Consider the following 21,459-nt stretch of genomic DNA (forward strand, 5'->3'; position numbering starts at 1 on the left):
GAGGTTTTATATAAGCAAAAACTCCCTTCGTTAGTCGCCACGGCTAGTTTTTGACGTGTTTTTTGTTCTACAGGTTTTCTACTTTGTCCCGTTTTCTTTATAGCGATAGAAAGACCGACAAAACGCCTAAAAAGACGTAAAAAAACAGCCGGATCCATTCCTCTGCCTGGAGAGTAACTTAGATATCCAAAACTTTTCATCACTTTCTCCAGAAGGTCTTTGAGGCCTTGAAGTTGTAGCGGCCGTACCTTGCGGTTTGGTATGAACTGTTAGAGGGCGCTTCTGCACTGTTGGTATGAACTGTTAGAGGGCGCTTCTGCACTGTTGGTATGAACTGTTAGAGGGCGCTTCTGCACTGTTGTTCTCGTATTGGGCCGGTTGACTGGCAACGGGTCACGTGAGCGAATTTCAAAATGTCGGACCCACAACTGGTTTCTGAAAGATGGCATTGACAAATTGTTTCGCCGCAGTTACGATATTCTGAACCCTTGTTAAGCCAGAGAAACGTCAGGAAGTAAGGTAAGTTGTAAATTATTACAAACATCACCAATGATGCTGCCCCCTTCGCTTGCAAATGAATTTTAGACGAAATTTTCGATCGGTCTCGTCTTTGTTTGAATAGAGGGAGGGGGGCATATTGTTGACATGTTGACAAGACTACTCACCTGGCACATTCCAAGATACAATTCTAGTTTCTCTGCCTGACCTAAATTTCTGTCACTTCATAATTTGTACGAATTTATAAAAAATACTCTGCTCTTTATCACTATGTATTTTTCGGTGAATCGGTATCGTCGCATTCCAAAAAAAGCGCTCAGATTTATACGAATTCCAAAATAAAATTCGAATAATTCTCCAGTGTGAGAAATTAGAAAATCCCATTGTAGAGTTACATTCAATTGTCCCACTTTAAGTTGATTGGGATCAACAGGGAGTCGGGGTCTAACTTTTTTGAGATCATAGATTCGATCTATTTAAAGCTGTCGAAGCAAAGATTATGATTATTTGACTGTGACAGAAAGATTTATACTGTATACAGTCAAACCTGTATTAGCGGTCACCTTTGCATAGCGGCCACCTGCCCATAGTGGTCACTTTTTGTCGGTCCCTTGGATTTTTCCCATTGACATAAGCATTAAGAATTAGGCTATAGCGGCCACCTGTTCAACGCGGTCGCGGCCAGACGATTTTCGGTCCCGCGAGTACAGTAACACTGCCGATAACGGCCAATGTGCGCCGGTGGAAGCCGCATCGCCACCGCACGCCGGGTTCAAAATCTTCATTTTTTTAATGCAGTTATCAAGTTTATGTGAACTCAACTTGACAGGATAATAATAAAGAAAACAAGAATGTTTTATCTTCGTTAGATTATCCATGGTTTGACGCGAAGTCAAGTATTTCTTCACTATGGCTTGCGTTTGTACATCGTAGCATATTTGACTATTTCTGTGCATTTGGACTGGACAAAGATTACGGTAGTTTTTGGAAAATACAACTCGCACATGTATCTGATGCGCTAAGTTCGCGAATTATTTCAATGTCGGCCCAATATTTCCGTTTTCCCCGGGAATTCATCCGGAAATGTGCCCAAACACGATTTTCAAAATGGCGGAGCAGCATAAAGGTCATCGGAAGACACCACTGTTGCAGAGCTATAGTGTGTTAAATCTATTTTGCTGCAAACGATCACTGAGGATAATTACTGAACCAAAAGCTTCAAATTAAATATGGATAACATTACTATATTGTAAAATTTGGGCTGTTGCAATTTTCTGAAAAGAAAAAAGCCCTCAAAAGAGGGACCTTCCTCTCATTACCCTATTAGCATAATGGTAGAAGCCGATCATGACAAGCAAACAACAACAGATTAGGAAAATTGTCGCCACGATTTTATGTTTGAAAACGGTCGAAAACGAACATTAAGTGGCAACTGAGCAACATATATTTTGTTCTTAACTAACTAGGGGGCATTTTGCTGCGAAGGACTTTGTTTCATATGATTAAAACTCGTTGACGGTGACGCGTGTGCCGGCAGCGAAGCAGTCGCGAACTCAAGAGTAGAGTATGGCGATGCTGGTCTGTTCAGACATGAAGCTCGAGCAAGCCATGGATTTTGGAGTTGGCAGATACAATAATTCTTTTTTCAAGCCCATAATAGAAGTAGAAGAACAACAATCGAATTTCTAAAATGTGCCTTACCTATGTAATGTTTACATGTGTACTGTACGGTGAATAAATGTATCTCAGTGGGTACTGAAAACATGTGTCACTCGTGGTCAATTAATCAACATTTTCTCCATAGCGGCCACCTGTCCTTAGCGGCCAGTTTTGGCCAGTCCCTTGAGTGACCGCTATAGACAGGTTTGACTGTAGTAACAGATAGCATATCATTAGGAAAATCCTTCTGATCTTTTTAACCATTGTTACAGAGGATCAGCTGAGCAGAGAAGGGTCACAACTGGTTCCCTCGCAGTGCTATGGCCGTGACAATGTCCGGTCACATCAACCGAGACCCCTGCTCCGGGACGGGACTGTACGCCTACGACGAGCACCGACCGGTCCCCAAGGTCCGACCAGAGGCGCAGAACTATTACGAGAGCGGCACGAAGGGCAGTGTGGGTCTTCTGTTTGAGTTGCAGGGGATGTCCATACGACCCCGCTCTAAAGCACGTGAGTATCCAAGATCAGCATCAGGGCTTTTTCTTACTTGGATCTGAGATCATGCACCCCCTTACCCTGGGGTGTAGATCCTGACCTCAGAAAATCCCCACTGACCAGGGGTGCTACTACTAGGTCACAAAACCCCTGCCACGGCACTGATGGCAGCAAATATTTCACATTATACATGTACCATATACTTGGGCCTTGGGCGTTTGATATGGGTGTTCCAGACCAGTCTGTATTTTAAGTTATGTCATACCTGGGCCGCGAAAACGTTTGATACGCCTGTTCCGGACTGTGTGATAATTGTCAGTATCACATGGGATTCTAAGTTGTATCACACGGGCTTCCATAGAATATTGAGAATGCATTTCAAGCGCGCCGGTTGCAACGTCGTCGAAAATTTGAATACCGGATTCGGAGGTTGGAATCAAGGTTGTTACAGTTTTCTGTTCGAGGACACAAAACTCCCTCAACTTCTGGCGCATTCCGCATTGAAATGTGTGTTTTCTCGGGTGGGTATAACATAAACAAAATACAACACGGGGTATTCTGTATCACCAGAGATACTAGCCCCTAGCCCGACCGATCAAATAATTATTGATCAAATAATTCAAATGTGCTTCATATGTATACTACCGTCAAAAAAGAATACCGGATTCGGAGAAAGGAAGGGATAGAATTATGGAAGCCAAATTGGTCAGACTCTACTTGACAATAGTATTATTGACTACAGGTCACGCTAGGTAATAATGTCACACCTGTCCATTGTTGCAGGTGTCACAAATAATACTGAAAAGAGTGTTCACTGTTCAGGTGTTATAATAGTGATGTCTTACTGTTCACCTGTTCCCACTGTTTTTTTTTAGAATACTAAAACTAGTGTATTACTATTAGTGATGGAAAATACTGCTTATTACTGGGCATGTTTAAACTTAAACTAAAGCCAATTGAGACCTGTACGGTGACTGTATTGGTTTTGCATACTGTAATATCATCTAAATTCTAATATCAATATCATAAGCAGAGATACATTAACATGACCTGCTGAGTACTACTGTACCTCATCTCCCAAATAAACGTACCGGTACGTTTATTTTTTTCAGCCTCAAAATCCACCCAGTACGTTCTTATTTTGGACGGTACGTTTATTGTTTTTTTGAAAATCAAAGTTTTGCTAACCTGGGACCCCCTTAAAATTTAAAGTTTGGGTTTTCCTGCCCATATTTCCCCGGCATTTTTGTTCATAATTCGCTATTTTTCGACCATGCGGTGTTGATATTACTACGTTGATATCCCGGCCGCTACAGAGGCCGCTATGACCCGGCCTTTGTGAAATTATCCTGGCGGAACTGGTAACGTATCGGTCGATCTCTATCAGTCTATGGACACTACAAAGTCAACGTTGTTATTGAGAGAAAATGAGACGCCAAACTGACGTTTTGAAATGCAATTCTTGTTTCATAAACAACTTTGACAGTCTCTGTTTACATTGTAAACCAAAGCACGCTGATCAGAAAAGAAACATGCCAGCGGCGCACAGTAACATTTAACGCATGTAAATTTCTCTACTCACGTGAGATACAGTCTTTCCCAAAATGAAAATATAAAAACAACACCACGAAAAATCTGTGTCTTAGCATAAGAAATTGTATTATGTCTTTCAAAATATATCAAAACATTTCAATCCTACCACAAACAGGAAAACTTAGCGCTTGGAAAATCGCCACTGTGACTGTGACAATAACACAGGACGTGACTCTGGTGGGAAAGTTTTGTCATGGAAGAGCTCACATCGAAGAAGGGGAAACAACTCTTTTTGATCTACAAATAAAACTTCTTTGCCTTAGTCAGAAACATGTTTTGCATTTTTACAAAGAAACTTTCAATATTGAAGTCTATACATAAAATTGAATTGCAATCTAGTCACCGTTATTATCACTTAAAAATGCTTTAAAAAGATCACCCCTCTACAGAAAGAATGTTGCAATTTTCTAAGAACATCGATGTAGCTTTGTTAGCCCCGCCCCTTTCTGTCTTCGGCGCCAGCTACTGTCTGGCTCACTCTTTCAAGTGTAACATGAGAACCCTGTGGTTAAAATGTGCCAACATCGTAAGCCTGAGGTTTCTCACAAATTTGTTGACAATTTAGTTTCTCAAAATGAATGGGTTTTTTTCTACTAACAAGAGTAATTTCTGAATTTCAAATTATTTGGATTGCAACAACAAAAACCAGAACATTACTAGTATATGATATTGTCCTTGATATTAAATGATTATGTCCTTGACACAACACAATAGTTTGTGGCATGTTATGTTTACAAATCTATGTTTCTATGCATAGAAGATAAATGGCAAGTTGGGAAAGAAAAAGTTACATCATATACATTGTCAAATACACCTGATATTATTATTATTATTATTATAATTATTCCTTTTCTCTATGGCTTTTACAAATAAGTGAAGAACTTTACCTGTGATGACCATATCTTCAGGATATTGTAATTTTGCTGTTCATGGTCTAAATGTTGACCCAATTTTTCAACATGGCTACTATACTTTTTTTTTTGGCAAGGAAGATTACAATTTGAGCAAGATGTGTACAGTTATTCTGTTCAATATTTATACACTTTACAGGTATGGTCCTCAGACAGGCATAAATGAATAAAGAGAACCTACAGCTACCTGCTTATCATTTTCCCTTGGACAGAAGTAGCATGGACACAGTTTATCTGAAAATTTGGTTAATTTCCGGGGGGGTATGTTTATTCCGGGGGGTACGTTTATTAGATTTTGAAGATTTGTCCTGGGGGTATGTTTATTCCGGGGGGTATGTTTATTTGGGAGATGAGAAGTAGTAGTTCCTATCTATGTTGAGGTCAACTGTTGTTAATCCAAATGAAAAATTATTCAAATTGTTCAGCAGATTTGATCTACTGGAAGATTCAACTTATTTACTGGAACACTTTTTTAATGTTCTGAAAATGTCGTATATAAGTATAGGTAATTGTAGATAATTTTATGAAGCTAAATAATGTCAGGAGTCAAATCGATGTATTCCCAGTCCAGTTCAGTGCACGCAACACGTGCACTGCGAAACTGATATTTTTCAATGATATGAAATAAACCAAATCATCATCATAATGCAACTGCTGTATTGGACTTGTCTCATTCAAAATGAAATACAGAGCTGTCACATTTATCTTTGAAAAGAACAATGGTCGTCTGTAGATCTGATTTGGTCAATGGGAAAACATTGGAAATCTTTCAAAAGGCATCATTATCATTGTCCCTAGTTTAAATTGTTCATTAATTATTCAGTAAATATCATTATATCTTGCCTGTATATCTCACAACATGTATTGTTTGAATGTGATTTCAGAGTCCTATTTTGTAAAGCGATATCATGAGCTTATAATATGAAAATTGGAAGTAAACTAATCTTTACAAACAATTATTACTAGTACATGTACTAGATTGTTACCTTCCATTTGAAATTCTGAGTCAATCTTGTGTTGTGCATTTGCTTCACCTCTGAGTTTCCATACCAGCATAGCAGTAAAAGAACTTCCTCACCTATCATACATTCACAGTCAAAGGGGACAGAGAAAAACTGGTCTATATGGACAGGTGGTCACTATAGACAGGATTCTTAATCAGGGCCTGAAATTCATTTTTAGTAACAAGTGCACCAGTGCACTGTCAAGAATTAGTTGCACAGCTCCAATTTTTGGTGCACAGTGCACATGCACCTTGTGTTTTAAGCCCTGTTAATGCTTGTATCAATGGGGAAAATTATTGAACTCAAATCAACCATCAAAAAGTGGACTCACATTGGCCAGGTGGTCCTTAGAGGTGGTCACTCCTACGGGTTAAACTGTACATGAGTTCTCAATTTTGCTTTGGAACTTTGTATGTTCTCAATTTTGCTTTGGAACTTTGTACGTTCTCAATTTTGCTTTGAAACTTTGTGTTGTTCTTGCTCCCCCAGCACCCAGACCAGCGGACCACATTCGCGAGAACGTGCGGCGGATGCGCCAGGTGCAACGGGAGAGCCGGCGGCGACAGGAAGAAGCCAACAAACCCATGAAACCGCTCTTCAAATCCACCAAGTGGGAGGGGGTGGAGTCAAAGGTCAAGAAAAAACTTGAGGTAACACTAACAGTGAGCCTGAGTGAGGGGAAACAATTGACTGCGAACACTCAAAAACTAGTTTGGGTTATGTCTTGGCTTGGTCCATGCTTGTCACTTGACCAGTTACAAAAAACAAAGGCTTTTAGCAAAATGAGGTCTTAGTAACTCTTTTTTTCTGTTTCTGTTCTTTAATCTAAACTCATGTTATCTTACATTAGGGGTGGCGCACAGACCGAAATTTATTCTCCGGGCCCGTCAAAACCGAAAAATGAGCCAAATTCAAGGCGTACGATCTGATACATAACGGTAAAAAATCGCTTACATTTTTATATCAGTAGTTGAAGAAGGTTCTTAACTCAATATCTGTGAAAGATTTACTAAAATACCGTCAACCATAAGCGAGAAATCGCCCATCGGGTTACGCGCGTTTCGCCCTCGGGAGCAGGCGGACCCACTTCCCGGTCACGCACTTGGGGAGGGCCGGCTTCGCGCCGGTCCAAATACGGAGCGTTACGTCACTCGTAAACAAGAAAGATAGTCGCCAATTTGTAGCCAACATTACGAGCTTCAAATTGATGTAAGTGGCCAGCTTGTGCGACTTCCATGGGTGAAAATATTCACATTTTAATCTTTCAAATCGAAATTCCGGACGATGGTACCCTTTAAAATTTTTTTAGCCACTTATATCGTCGGAAAATTCAAGAGATTGTCGTTATTTTGGTACCAAATTCGCATATATTCGAGCCAAGGTGGGCTCCGTAAATCGGCTGATACTTTTACCATTGCGAGCCAGATTGGGGAAGGAAGCAAGATGGCGGACGGCGGCCCGGTGTTACGCGCCGATTTGAGGCACAAGACATGGTCACGTAAAAACTCAATAGATCTCGCACGAAAGGCCAAATCATGCATATAAATGTGTCCCTGTAATGTCAAGAAGCTGTCTAAGCTCCTGCGATACACTTGGAGATCCAAATATAATTTTCGAACGAGATTTGCACACTCAAAGTTGGCCCCAAATGAGCCTTCTTGTGTTAAATTCTGTCGTAGATTTCGCACTGCATGGGGGTTTCCGTGCTACCGTTTCAGCATTACCAGGCGTAATTTACTTCCGGGTCGTAGCAGAAGGGCTTGCGGCCGAACACGGAAGTGTGGTCAATCTTCACGTTCTATCCAAAGATATGTTAGAATACTTTTCTTATTTTAGAATTTGTCATGCAGTGCAAATAAACAAATGTAACCGGCTCCTTACTGGGCGCCCAGTACGGAACAGACGACACCTACCGGGCATACGTCACCAAAAGTGTCTGTGCTCGCTGCGGCAAGCTTGTACGTATATGCTCAGAAGCAGTTGAGACATAGGGGGCTGAGTTCCGGGAAAAGTTGGAGAAGCCCAAAGAAGACGGTGGCTTCGGCACTCTGGAGGCAACCTTCATGAAAGCAGACCCAATTCTAAAATGAAAAAAATTTCCGTTTGACGTCCGTGCCTATATGGGTGTACACACGCCCTTGAGAAAGCAAGGTTGAAATTGGGTCTATGGAATGACCCAATTCTAAAATGAAACTTTTCCGTCCTACGTCCGTGCCTATATGGGTGTACACACGCCCTTGAAAAAGCAAGGTTGAAATTGGGTCTATGGAATGACCCAATTCTAAAATGAAAACTTTTACGTTTGACGCCCGTGCCTATATGGGTGTACACACGACCTTGAGAAGCCAAGGTTGACATTGGGTCAATGGAATGACCCAATTCTAAAATGAAAACTTTTCCATTTGACGCCCGTGCCTATATGGGTGTACACACGCCCTTGAGAATGCAAGGTTGAAATTGGGTCAATGGAATGACCCAATTCTAAAATCAAAACTTTTCCGTCCTACGTCCGTGCCTATATGAGTGTACGCACGCCCTTGAGAAGGCAAGGTTGACATTGTTCCAATTCAAAAAAAGGAAAACTTTTCCGTTTGAGTCCGTGACTATATGGGTGTACACATGCCTTCGAGAGGGCAAGGTTGAAATTGGGTCAATGGAATGACCCAATTCTAAAATCAAAACTTTTCCGTCCTACGTCCGTGCCTATATGAGTGTACGCACGCCCTTGAGAAGGCAAGGTTGACATTGTTCCAATTCAAAAAAAGGAAAACTTTTCCGTTTGAGTCCGTGTCTATATGGGTGTACACATGCCTTCGAGAGGGCAAGGTTGAAATTGGGTCAATGGAATGACCCAATTCTAAAATGAAAACATTCCGTTTGACGTCCGTACCTATATGGGTGTACACACTACATTGAGAAGCTAAAGTTGAAATTAGGGCCATGGAATGAACCAATTCAAAAATCAAAGATTTTTCTGTCCTACGCCGTGCTTATGTTGGTGTACACACGCCCTTGAGAAGCCAAGTTTGAATTGGGTCAATGGAATGACCCAATTCTAAAATGAAGTACTTCTCCATTTGACGTCCGTGCCTATATGGGTGTACACACGCCCTTGAAAAAGCAAGGTTGAAATTGGGTCTATGGAATGACCCAATTCTAAAATGAAAACTTTTACGTTTGACGCCCGTGCCTATATGGGTGTACACACGACCTTGAGAAGCCAAGGTTGACATTGGGTCAATGGAATGACCCAATTCTAAAATGAAAACTTTTCCATTTGACGCCCGTGCCTATATGGGTGTACACACGCCCTTGAGAATGCAAGGTTGAAATTGGGTCAATGGAATGACCCAATTCTAAAATCAAAACTTTTCCGTCCTACGTCCGTGCCTATATGAGTGTACGCACGCCCTTGAGAAGGCAAGGTTGACATTGGGTCAATGGAATGACCCAATTCTAAAATGAAAACATTCCGTTTGACGTCCGTACCTATATGGGTGTACACACTACATTGAGAAGCCAAAGTTGAAATTAGGGCCATGGAATGAACCAATTCAAAAATCAAAGATTTTTCTGTCCTACGCCGTGCTTATGTTGGTGTACACACGCCCTTGAGAAGCCAAGTTTGAATTGGGTCAATGGAATGACCCAATTCTAAAATGAAGTACTTCTCCATTTGACGTCCGTGTCTATATGGGTGTACACACGCTCTTGACAAGCCAAGGTTGAAATTGGGTCAATGGAATGACCCAATTCTAAAATAAAAACTTTTCCGATTGACGTCCGTGCCTATATGAGTGTACACACGGCCTTGAGAAGACAAGGTTGAAATTGGGTCAATGGAATGACCCAATTCTATAATAAAAACTTTTCCGTTCGACGTCTGTGCCTATATGGGTGTACACACGCCCTTGACAAAGCAAGGTTGAAAATCGGGTCAATGGAATGACCCAATATTCTATAATGAAAACTTTTGCCGTTCGACGTCCGTGACTATATGAGTGTACACACGCCCTTAAAAAGGCAAGGTTGAAATTGGGTCAATGGAATGACCCAAAATTCTATAATGAAAACTTTTCCTTCCTACGTCCGTGCCTATGTTGGTGTACACACGCCCTTGAGAGAGCCAGGTTGAAATTGGGTCAATGGAATGACCCAATTCTATAATCAAAGACTTTTCTTTCCTAAGCCGTGCCTATGTTGGTGTACACACGCCCTTGAGAAGCCAAGGTTGACATTGGGTCAATGGAATGACCCATTCTACAATCAAAAACTTTTCTGTCCTACGCCGTGCCTACGTTGGTGTACACACGCCCTTGAGAAGGCAAGGTTGAAATTGGGTCAATGGAATGACCCAATTCTAAAATGAAAACTTTTCCGTCCTACATCCGTGCCTGTAGGGGTATGAACACGCCCTTTAGAATGCACGGTTGAAATTGGACCAGTGTATATAAACAATCCCTGTAGAGTGCAAAGTTGAAACCGCTTCAAAGGATCACAACAGTTCGGACATAAAAGAATTGTCCGTCCTAAGTGGGTGTATAACCAACGAGGCATATGATAAAAAAAGTCAATCTTCCCCCATGACCTCTGTTTGGAAAGTAGGTTATATGGGTATAAATTACACAAAAGCCACTAAGAGTGCAAAAAACATTCCGTCCTTATAGTGTACGACCGTAAGTTCCTAACAATGAAAACTCACAGAATGGAAAAGAACTTACAAACTTTTCCAAACAAGAGCTTCCCGTCTTAAGTTAGCGGATAGAACCCGCTTAATACTGCAATTCTAAACGTTCTTAAGGAACGCTCTTAGCTATGATTTTCAGGGTATAAGAGCTGAAAACAGTGTAAACTAGAAAGTGTGTTAGGACATTATATACAATGCCCTCGTTCTATTGACGCAATTTAACCTTGCCATCTTAAACCCCCGTCACAAATCAAGAATTAAGCTCGGCCGACATGTCGGCGAGCTCCAAATGGGTATTTTCGGCCAAAGGACGGTCGACGTTCTGTCGATTACGCGGGCTTCGGTCGATTTTTAGAAATCAAATTGATCCAAATATGCTCCGGCGATTTTGAACTTCGGCGAGCTTTCGGAGATCTACGAATTCGGCCGACGCTCGCATGAATATTGACGCCGGCTTAAGGGCGTGTGTACACCCATATAGGCACGGGCGTCAAAGTAAAAGTTTTCATTTAGAATTGAGGTGTCAATTTATTTATTACTTCCTCAAACGTACATAGGCAGGGAAATATACACATGATATACCCTGAATTGCGTAGGTTTGTTACAAAGAAACTTATACGTGCAGAATGTCAACAAACAAAAATACATAATATATTAACAAACACTAAGCATAGATCCGAACTCACAGGCTGATGGTAATGCTAGGAAATAGAGTCATTATAAAGTCTGACTGCAGTGTGGAGAAACGACTGTTTCAGTCTGTCAGTTCTTGCCTTGGGGAGAGTGAACGCGTTCTTGTTCCTCAGTTGCCTGCCAGTAACTGTGCGTCTTTGAGGAGGCACAAGATCATGCAGTGGATGTTCGGGACTTAACATGTCCTTAAAGAGCTTTACTGCAGCAGCTTCTCTCCGTTCCTTCAAGGAAGGTAGGTTGGGAACTGATCGCCTACCCCCGAGAGAGATAATACGGAGGGCCCGTTTCTGTACACGTTCTATGCTGTCCGATTGTTCTTTGCTACAACCTACCAGCAAGGTCATTCTATTGACCCAATTTCAACCACGCCTTCTCAAGCGGGTGTGTACACCCATATAGGCACGGACGTCAAACGGAAAAGTTTTCATTTTAGAATTGGGTCATTCCATTGACCCAATTTCAACCTTGGCTTCTCAGGGCCGTGTGTACTCCCATATAGGCACGGACGTCAAACGGAAAAGGTATCATTTTAGAATTGGGTCATTTCATTGACCTAATTTAAACCTTGGCTTCTCAAGGGCATGTGTACACCCATATAGGTACGGGCGTCAAACGGAAAAGTTTTCAATTTAGAATTGGGTCATTCCATTGACCCAATGCCAACCTCGCCTTCTCAAGGGTGTGTGTAACGTTACACCCATGTAGGCACGGACGTTGGACGGAAAGTGTTCCTTTTAGAATTGGGTCATTTCATTGACCCGATTTTCAACCTTGCTTTGTCAAGGGCGTGTGTACACCCATATAAGCATGAGCGTCAAACGTAAAAGTTTTCATTTTAGAATTATGTCATTCCATCGACCCAATTTCAACCTTGCTTTCTCAAGGTCGTGTGTACAACAATGTAGACACGGACGTAGGACGGAAAGTTTTCCTTTTAGAATTGGGTCATTCCATTGACCCAATGTCAACCTTGGCTTCTCAATGTCGTTTGTACACCCATATAGGCACGGACGTCAAACGGAAAAGTTTTCATTTTAGAATTGGGTCATTCCATTGACCCAATGTCAACCTCGCCTTCTCAAGGGCGTGTGTAACGTTACACCAATGTAGGCACGGACGTAGGACGAAAAAAGTTTTCCTTTTAGAATTGGGTCATTCCATTGACCCAATGTCAACGTTGGCTCCTCAAGGGCGTGTGTACACCCATATAGGCACGGACGTCAAACAGAATAGTTTTCATTTTAGTATTGGGTCATTCCATTGACCCAATTTCAACCTTGGCTTCTCAAGGTCGTGTGTACACCCATATAGGCACGGACGTAGGACGGAAAAGTTTTCATTTTAGAATTGGGTCATTCCATTGACCCAATGTCAACCTCTAATTCTCAAGGACGTGTGTAACGTTACACCCATGTAGGCACGGACGTAGGACGGAAAGTTTTCCTTTTAGAATTGGGTCATTCCATTGACCCAATTTCAACCTTGCTTTCTCAAGGTCGTGTGTACAACAATGTAGGCACGGAGGTAGGACGGAATGTTTTCATTTTAGAATTGGGTCATTCCATTGACCCAATTTTCAACCTTGCTTTCTCAAGGTCGTGTGTAAAACAATGTAGGCACGGAGGAAGGACGGAAAGTTTTCCTTTTAGAATTGGGTCATTCCATTGACCCAATTTCAACCTTGCTTTCTCAAGGGCGTGTGTACACCCATATAGGCACGGACGTAGGACGGAAAAGTTTCCTTTTAGAATTGGGTCATTTCATTGACCCAATTTTCAACCTTCATTCTCAAGGGCGTGTGTACACCCATATAGGCACGAGCGTCAAACGTTAAGTTTTCATTTTAGAATTGGTCATTCCATCGACCCAATTTCAATCTTGCTTTCTCAAGGTCGTGTGTAAAACAATGTAGGCACGGAGGAAGGACGGAAAGTTTTCCTTTTAGAATTGGGTCATTCCATTGACCCAATTTCAACCTTGCTTTCTCAAGGGCGTGTGTACACCCATATAGGCACGGACGTAGGACGGAAAAGTTTTCATTTTAGAATTGGGTCATTCCATTGACCCAATGTCAACCTCGTCTTCTCAAGGTCGTGTGTAACGTTACACCTATGTAGGCACGGACGTAGGACGGAAAGTTTTCCTTTTAGAATTGGGTCATTCCATTGACCCAATTTTAAACCTTGCTTTGTCAAGGGCGTGTATTACCCATATAGGCACGGACGTCAAACAGAATAGTTTTCATTTTAGAATTGGGTCATTCCATTGACCCAATTGCAACCTTGCTTTCTCAAGGGCGTGTGTACACCCATATAGGCACGGACGTAGGGCGGAAAAGTTTCCTTTTAGAATTGGGTCATTTCATTGTTCCAATTTTCAACCTTCATTCTCAAGGGCGTGTGTACACCCATATAGGCACGAGCGTCAAACGTAAAGTTTTCATTTTAGAATTGGGTCATTCCATCGACCCAATTTCAATCTTGCTTTCTCAAGGTCGTGTGTACAACAATGTAGGCACGGGCGTAGGACGGAAAGTTTTCCTTTTAGAATTGGGTCATTCCATTGACCCAATTTCAACCTTGCCTTCTAAAGGGCGTGTGTACACCCATATAGGTACAGACGTGAAACGGAAAAGTATTTTAAGTATGTTATAGAACACTTACGAAGTTTTGCTAAAGAACAGTATCAAACCTGTGTTAAGTTGGCGGGTATAACCCGTTTGATAATGCAATCTTAACGTTGTCAACGGAACGGTTTTACGTTATAATTCGGAGGGTATAAAAGCCAAAAGTTTTAACAGTATAACTAGAAAGTGTGCCAGAACATTATATACAATGCCATCGTTACTTTAAAACATGTACTGGGCCGCCTCCTTGCGCGCTTCCCGCCCGAACACAGTCAACTGTCATCAGAATCAACACGAAACATTTCTTTTGCTTTGTCTTGCCAGTATTCTGCGTCACGCTGAGTGTGACCCGGAAACAGTGGAGTGTCGCCCTCAAACCACATGCCGCGAAACCCCCATATGGTGCGTTCTTGGTCCGGGGTGTAATACTTTAACCATAGGGAAAACCTTGGAAAATGGGTCATCTTTAACTCGAGAAATCTTGCTTCTTGGAGAAGTTTAGATACCCCGCTTTATTGCAGGGGCTTGAGGAACGTCTTGACATTACGAGGACACATTTATATGCATGATTTGGCCTTTTGTTCGAGGACTATTGAGTTTTTACGTGACCATGTCTTGTGCCTCAAATCGGCGCGTAACACCGGGCGCTACCGACCGCTGTAGTTCGGAGCCGATTACGTCGGCATCGGGCCAAAATACGGGCACTTCTACCACCCAAATGCCAGGTAATGTCTTTTTCCAAGTCTTTACGTAGTTTTATGTGGGGTTTTGGGTATTTTTATGTCAAATTTGGCCGCATGATTATCGGTAAACACTGTTGACTCACTGTTGTTTTTGTATGCCGCATGGTAGCTCAAATGATTTGAATTTGCCGTTTTTACTTGGATTTTCGTGCCAGTGGCTGCATGTATGATTACTATGAATAATTTTCAACGCCCTATGGACGCATTTGTTTCCTGTTTTTTTTGTGCTAGTGCCGTAATCTAAACTTAAAATGCACAAAACTGTACTTGCTATCCTCACCTTCTTCTGCTGTCACTGCTAGGGGGAGGGGGGCGGCGGGGATGCCCAGGTGCCCTCTACACGAGTCGTAGTTTCCGTTGTGATTTATTTTATTGAGTAGAAGTATAAACCTCACTAACAGAACTATGCTGGTCTGTCAACTTTATTAAGCTGTTACATTTATAATTAAGGATAGCCTTTATTATTGTATGTAATTACCAGTATACTACAGTACTTAGTATATATGTATGATAGCTAATGGAGGAAATAAAGTACCCAAGTATCCAAGTTTCATATTTATCTCATCATACATTGTTTGAAATTTGTGTCTGCCATGTGCATGTAATATATAGTTTGAATTTCAACAGACGTTTTCTCTTTTGACACAGGAGTGAAGAGGAGGAAAGTGATGAAGACCCAACAGACATGACAGAACTGCCAGTGAAACAGAAGACGAGACTTATTCTATTTGCCGTTAATAACTTTGTAGTTTTGGTACATAAAGAAAGTGAACTTCAGTAACTTCTACCCCTAGTAGTGATCAGCATGTGTGTGTCTAGGTTATCTCAGCTGGATAGAAAAACCATACAAAAGTAGATTTAGCTTTTGTAGTTGATTCAACTGTACTGTAGAAATAGTTCCAGACCGGAGAAGCAATGGCCACCTGTTCCATGATCCAGTTGTCTGATTCCCGTAAAATTGAAATGTAATACATGTACAATACAATAAATACTTTGCCACGCAACTGCCCTGCAACAAGAAAATGAAGTCCTGCAGTGAAAAAAGGGGAAGAAATTAAATGAGTACTGGATATTGAATTGTCGGACCAATATTGCAGATTGTACGATGAATGATATCGGTGTGTACAAATGTAAATATATAGCATTGGGTAATACATGTAGTTCATTATTTCTGGATCAGATTATATTTTTGAGGCTAGATTTGAAATCAGCATGTGTCTAAACCTCTATGTACCAAGTTTTTTTCTTTTATCTTCAAGTATAGGGAAGATATGGAAAGTTCGCATATTTAATTAGCGGACGCGCATCACATTACCTCAGGAAATCAATTATTCATCATAATTCATAATTTCTGAAGCAAATATGTATATTTCGTGGCCATATTTAGATTCAGCATGTTACAGAGCCCATGTATGCCAAGTTGTTTCCTTGTATATTGTACGGTTACAGAGATATCGCAATCTTGCATATTTAATTAGCCGACTTAGTCTCTGCACGCCAAGATGTCCTGTTCCCATGTCCATTTTTTCCCACTTTTGGTGATATTTTGATATGAGAAATCTAAAGAAATGATGAAGGCAAAGCTACAAGCTTTAAGGGCCTGTTAATATCATTGTAAATAAAGAGAATGCAGCTTATTTGGTGCTTCTATTGTGAATTATTACTGAGTTATGACAGTTTTAAGATATTACATTTCAACGTTTTTTACGGATTCCGGAGAATTTGAGGACTAATTCTCAGACCTTTGATGGGCCGTAACTCGCTAACGGTATGTCCGATTTTGTTGAAACAAAAACCATTCTGTTTCTTTCACAAATACCTATCAGATGACACCAAGTTTAAAAAGATATGAAGAGTTTGAAATTTTTGTGTACTACCCCTACTTACATGTAACTTATATTTAAAAAATTGAAAACCATGAAATATTAGAATTCACCTGCAGATCTTGAGGTTAGAGCCATCTATCTGCCACAACCTGATATGTTCGTGGGCAACCTACTAGTGTTGGGCTGATAAATTTTAAATATGATTATATGTAAATACAAATGTGATTAACTTCAATAAGATTGTTCGGGCAATTATTTTGGTAAAAAATTTGATGATGTAACCAAAACTGTGTGTAACTCTTTCTAGATAGTTGATCCTATAATGATACACAACATTTGGACACAGCAGAATGTGTCTTCTTCACAGAGCCCGTGGCCAACGCCTCGACCGGAGTCCCGGAACTTCCTCAGGTCTCACTCCAGACAGGGCCAGCCCAGACCGCGCTCCGCCAGCCCCAGCATCAGACCGAGGACCATGTCGGCCGGAGCAGCCCGACCGCAGTCTGCACGTGCTACGCCCGCTGCGGGGCACACTCAGCGCAGTCCGTCCCCATGTACGCTCGATGGTGGCAAGGAGAACGGAAGGAGGGGAGAGGTCCCTTCATTAGAGGTCAGGAAAGATTTGTAGTGCAATTTAAAAAAAGTTTAAGATTATGTTTAAAAGATGACCATAAAGCCACACCTAACTATCATATCAATGTAGAAATGTATAGATAACTCTACTGCAAATTCTTGCCAATTGCAAGTACATTTATTTATTAATTTATCTATTAATCTTTAGGGTGGTCCCTTCAGTGAACATTGTAACTGATTTCCAAGGGAGTCATTACATGTAACATGCAAAGTCATGTAATAAGGACAGACAGACACTGGAGAACAATATAGCATATTACTACTCTAGTTTAAATGTTCTAATTCTTTTTTTCCGAGACAGTGGAAGACGAAAGATCCCACTTTTTATGTAATGTGTGTTCTGTGATGTTAAGAGAAGAGTCGTTTTCTTTTTGTCTGTAAATGTGGAGAAATTAGGATGGAATTTGGTGACCTCTCTATAAACAGCTCCTTTCTTTGATGATCGTAGAATTAAAACATCATTATTGAATGTAAGCGCCTTCCAGAACAAGAGTAAACTCTACAGCTAAAACCTATAACCATTCTTTCCTTATTTTTTTGTCAGGTGACAGGTACAAAGACAGGCAGCCCCACTAGAGATGATGTTGATTTTGTCGCACACAACGCTCGGAGAGCCTGGAAGGACTGTAACCGCCTGAAGAGGCCCCCCACTCAAATGGCCCTTCAAGACTTAGAGGAGAGGAGAAAGAAAGATCATGACTTGTACAAGAGAGGAGAAGTGCCCAAATAGTGAGTATTACGTGATGCTTACTCATATAGAATGCCTTGTTCTGTATCTGTATCTATAGAGCCGGTATAACCGCTCATTGGCGTAACACACCAGCTGTATTTCGTTGTGAAATTCATGTAAAAGAATTGAATATTCACCACAAATTTACATGTCCATGTATGTAATACTATATGTATTGTGTAGAAAAGTAACTAATCATTTGAAAATTTGCACATCATCTGAAGAAGATAAAAAGCTCTGAACAAAAGGAACATTTCATAGTGTGACTTTCTGTGGCTCACATTTACATTTGCAATTTGCAAATGATCCTGTTCATGACTCTAAATCCTATATCTATCATAGAGAAGCCAAACTTTGAAGAGAATCTGACGTCAATCCACCTAGCAGTTTCCATCCAAACTGCAGATAGTACATGCATGCGAACAAGGGATGTGTACCTAAACGTAAGATCAGGTACAAGTGCAGGAATCGGTTACTGAGGTTCATTTTCGTCTTTTCCAGTGTTCAATTTTGAGGGTAGGATTTATGCATCTTTACTGACAGATAGTGAGATAAGCTTTTACTTGGTGTAAAGGTACAGTCACGTGTATATAGGCACAGAACCTGATACGGTGTTTCAGACCTTTATCACAACAGTTTTTGTGGTACTGTACCGGTACACATCCCTAGTGTGGACATTACCTGTAATAAATAAGATTGATAAGAGCACCTGAAGACAGCTGTTACTTTATCTCCCCAGCCTGAGAAACAGACAAGACGAGTGGAAGAAGGAAGAAGAGGAGAGAATACGGAACACTCCGGACCCCTCCATGCCCCCCGGTCACACCATGATGCCTGAAGCTGAGAGAAAGGACACGCTCAAAAAACTCAGAGAATGTGAGTTCTTATGAAACATGGTTGTTTGCTTTTGCTAGTACATTGTATAAAGACTTTGTAGTAGTAGTTTTATAGTAGAATGTATACATTTTCTCTAAAATGACAGCCAAGTTTTTAGGGCCGAATTATCAGGCTTGTTTACATGTACAAAGACACATTATAACGAAACATATTGCATGAACACTAAGTGTTACAAGGCATACAATGTCTAAAATAACCATTTATTGTTTCTATGCCATAGTTGAAAATTACAGATTTTTGGCTAATATAATAAAGTTTATACATTCATCAAAATTATATTTCAACTATTCCACCCACTGATATGTATCAAGATTACAAGTTCAATTTTCTAGTATTTTTCCATGTACATATCTTGACCATCAATGGTCCATCAATTCCTTGGTCAATTCCCATAAAGATACAAATTTTAAAATCAATTTTTAATGTACTAAAACTAAATCTAATTTTGGTGCTGCAAAAGATTATGTCTGAATGTAATTTTATCTTTTACATGTGTTTTGCACACATGTAGTCACTGATGTTTTTTTCTTCATACCAGACACTGCGACAGTGTGTAAATTGATAAACATGCAAATCCACCAGGTAATTGTTCATCCAAAGTCCTCATTGGAGAGCTCTGGTTCCAACTGGTTCCACCAATTTTTGGATGCCCTGTCTATAACTCCTAGCTAAAAGCCTGTCTCACACCAATGTTTTTCTTTTCTCTGCACAGCTGAACAGGACCTGTTAAAACAGATGCGTGAGCTCCCCATTGGTCGTAGCGACACGTTACGCATCAAGCACGCCAAGGAGGAGCTCGAGAAGAAACTGTCTGAAATCGACGAGGCCATAAAAATCTTTTCCAGGCCGAAAGTCTTTGTAAAAATTGATGATTAGTCTGTCAAGTCTCTTGTACATATTTGTGTGGGGGGGGGGGGGGCAAAAGAGGTACAGTCATAAGCTGCTATCTCACTGGACTGCGTCATGCTGACGACCTCGCTGTATCCTCAATTGGATTTGTGTTACATGACTTAATTGTGGGCATATCAGGCAAGACGTATAAGCATGACTAAAAGTACAATTGACTTGACAACAAAAAAATGTAAAAAGATTCGGTTTTTATCGATGAAATTCGCTGGGCACTCCGTCAAATCCCTCAGCTGCAGCGAGGTCACCAACGTGCAGCAGCTTCAGTGACATACCTGCTATACACGGTATACGAATTTTGGGGAAATTGAAAATTTGCCCTAAATCCTTTTAGAGCTATTTTCTCAATACACTGTATCAGACATGTTTTAGGTACTGCATTTGTTTGCATGATTTGGGTCATTTTTGAATGGTGGGATTTTTGTATAACTTGGTTTAATATCTGCTTAGCAGCCATATATTGTATGTTTTTTTCAGTGTAAAGAACACAGTATATACATAAGTGTCACTTACAGTGAGATTAGGTTGGTGATTTAGATGGAAAGTTTTGGACATCAGAAATGCTTCAATCCAGGACCAAGTCAAACGTTTCTATGTAGAAAACTATAAGTCATGCACCACGGTAATGCACCAGGGCTGTCTACAGCTGTCATTTTTTTCAGTTCCACTCATTTTTTGGAGCCCACGTTGTTAATTTTTGTTACTAAATATGTTATTTTAAGCTTATGAAAATACATTTCCATCAATTTCATGTAGATAAAGTTCTTTTTGGATCAACAGTAAAAAAAAGATTCTGTCCCAACATGCAAATTTCTGGGATGGATGGGCAGGTGCTGGAGACAGCCCTGTACTGCACCTGATGAACAGGCCTGCCACAGAGTTTACATTTGATATCCATTTGCTTTGTAAGACTTCTAACTGATACACCTTGAAAATGTCGTTACAAAGAACTTACAGTTCTGTGAGCATTTCATATCACTGTATGTCTTGGTGGCATTTCTTCAGTGCATTAAAGAGTTTGAACAGGTTTTTTTTCTTTAAAGATAAGGTTCCTGAAAGATGGAATCAGAGAAGATTTAATGGTACAACCAAAATTTGAAGGTGTTTCTTTCTATGTACATAACTGTAAATACTCAATGATGAGGGCTTGCAAATGCATATTCTTAATTAAGACTATGCCATTGAAAGGTCCAAGGAGGACAGGTAGGCTCTCTGTAAGTTAAAATGCTCCTTCATTTTTTTAAGAATAGTACCGGTATGGTCCATATTCAGTTAGTTAGTTGTAAGGCCAGCACATGTACACACACTTGTAGGATGCCAGTAGAATGTGCAGTGATCTGTCCAATACCATCCACTGCTATGCTTGTGTATCATAGCATAATAAAGATTGACACAGCAAAATCATGATTGGATCCATTTTTATTTATTTCACCTTCACCAAGAAGGTTTATGTAGTGTTTTGTGTATGGTTTTGATACTTCCCATGCAGAGGTTGAAGGGAGAGATTGTTACCGTCTTCTGTATGGAGGGATTTTGCTGTGAGAAACTGGGTGCC

At 40.7% G+C, this 21,459-nt stretch overlaps 1 protein-coding gene and 1 long non-coding RNA gene across 4 annotated transcripts; both read left to right on the forward strand.

The window, feature by feature from the left end:
* Positions 1-382: 382 nt before the first annotated feature.
* Positions 383-21,308, forward strand: LOC136448063 (enkurin domain-containing protein 1-like). Of its 3 annotated transcripts, none has more exons than XM_066447178.1 (7): positions 383-519; positions 2,430-2,670; positions 6,653-6,813; positions 17,085-17,348; positions 17,916-18,100; positions 18,841-18,977; positions 19,711-21,308. In XM_066447178.1, exons 2-7 carry the CDS (start codon positions 2,478-2,480, stop codon positions 19,872-19,874), a joined length of 1,104 nt encoding a protein of 367 aa, XP_066303275.1. In that variant the 5' UTR covers positions 383-519; positions 2,430-2,477; the 3' UTR covers positions 19,875-21,308. The 3 variants fall into 3 exon arrangements, with proteins under 3 accessions (XP_066303275.1, XP_066303276.1, XP_066303277.1); XM_066447179.1 differs by having other exon boundaries at positions 17,088-17,348; XM_066447180.1 differs by having other exon boundaries at positions 17,106-17,348.
* On the forward strand, positions 14,249-16,549 carry LOC136448064 (uncharacterized). Its single transcript, XR_010757826.1, has 2 exons — positions 14,249-14,894; positions 15,561-16,549. It is a non-coding gene; the product is annotated as an uncharacterized lncRNA (long non-coding RNA).
* Positions 21,309-21,459: the final 151 nt, after the last annotated feature.

This window comes from Branchiostoma lanceolatum, chromosome 14, assembly GCF_035083965.1.
Source record: "Branchiostoma lanceolatum isolate klBraLanc5 chromosome 14, klBraLanc5.hap2, whole genome shotgun sequence".
Taxonomy (NCBI): Eukaryota; Metazoa; Chordata; class Leptocardii; order Amphioxiformes; family Branchiostomatidae; genus Branchiostoma; species Branchiostoma lanceolatum.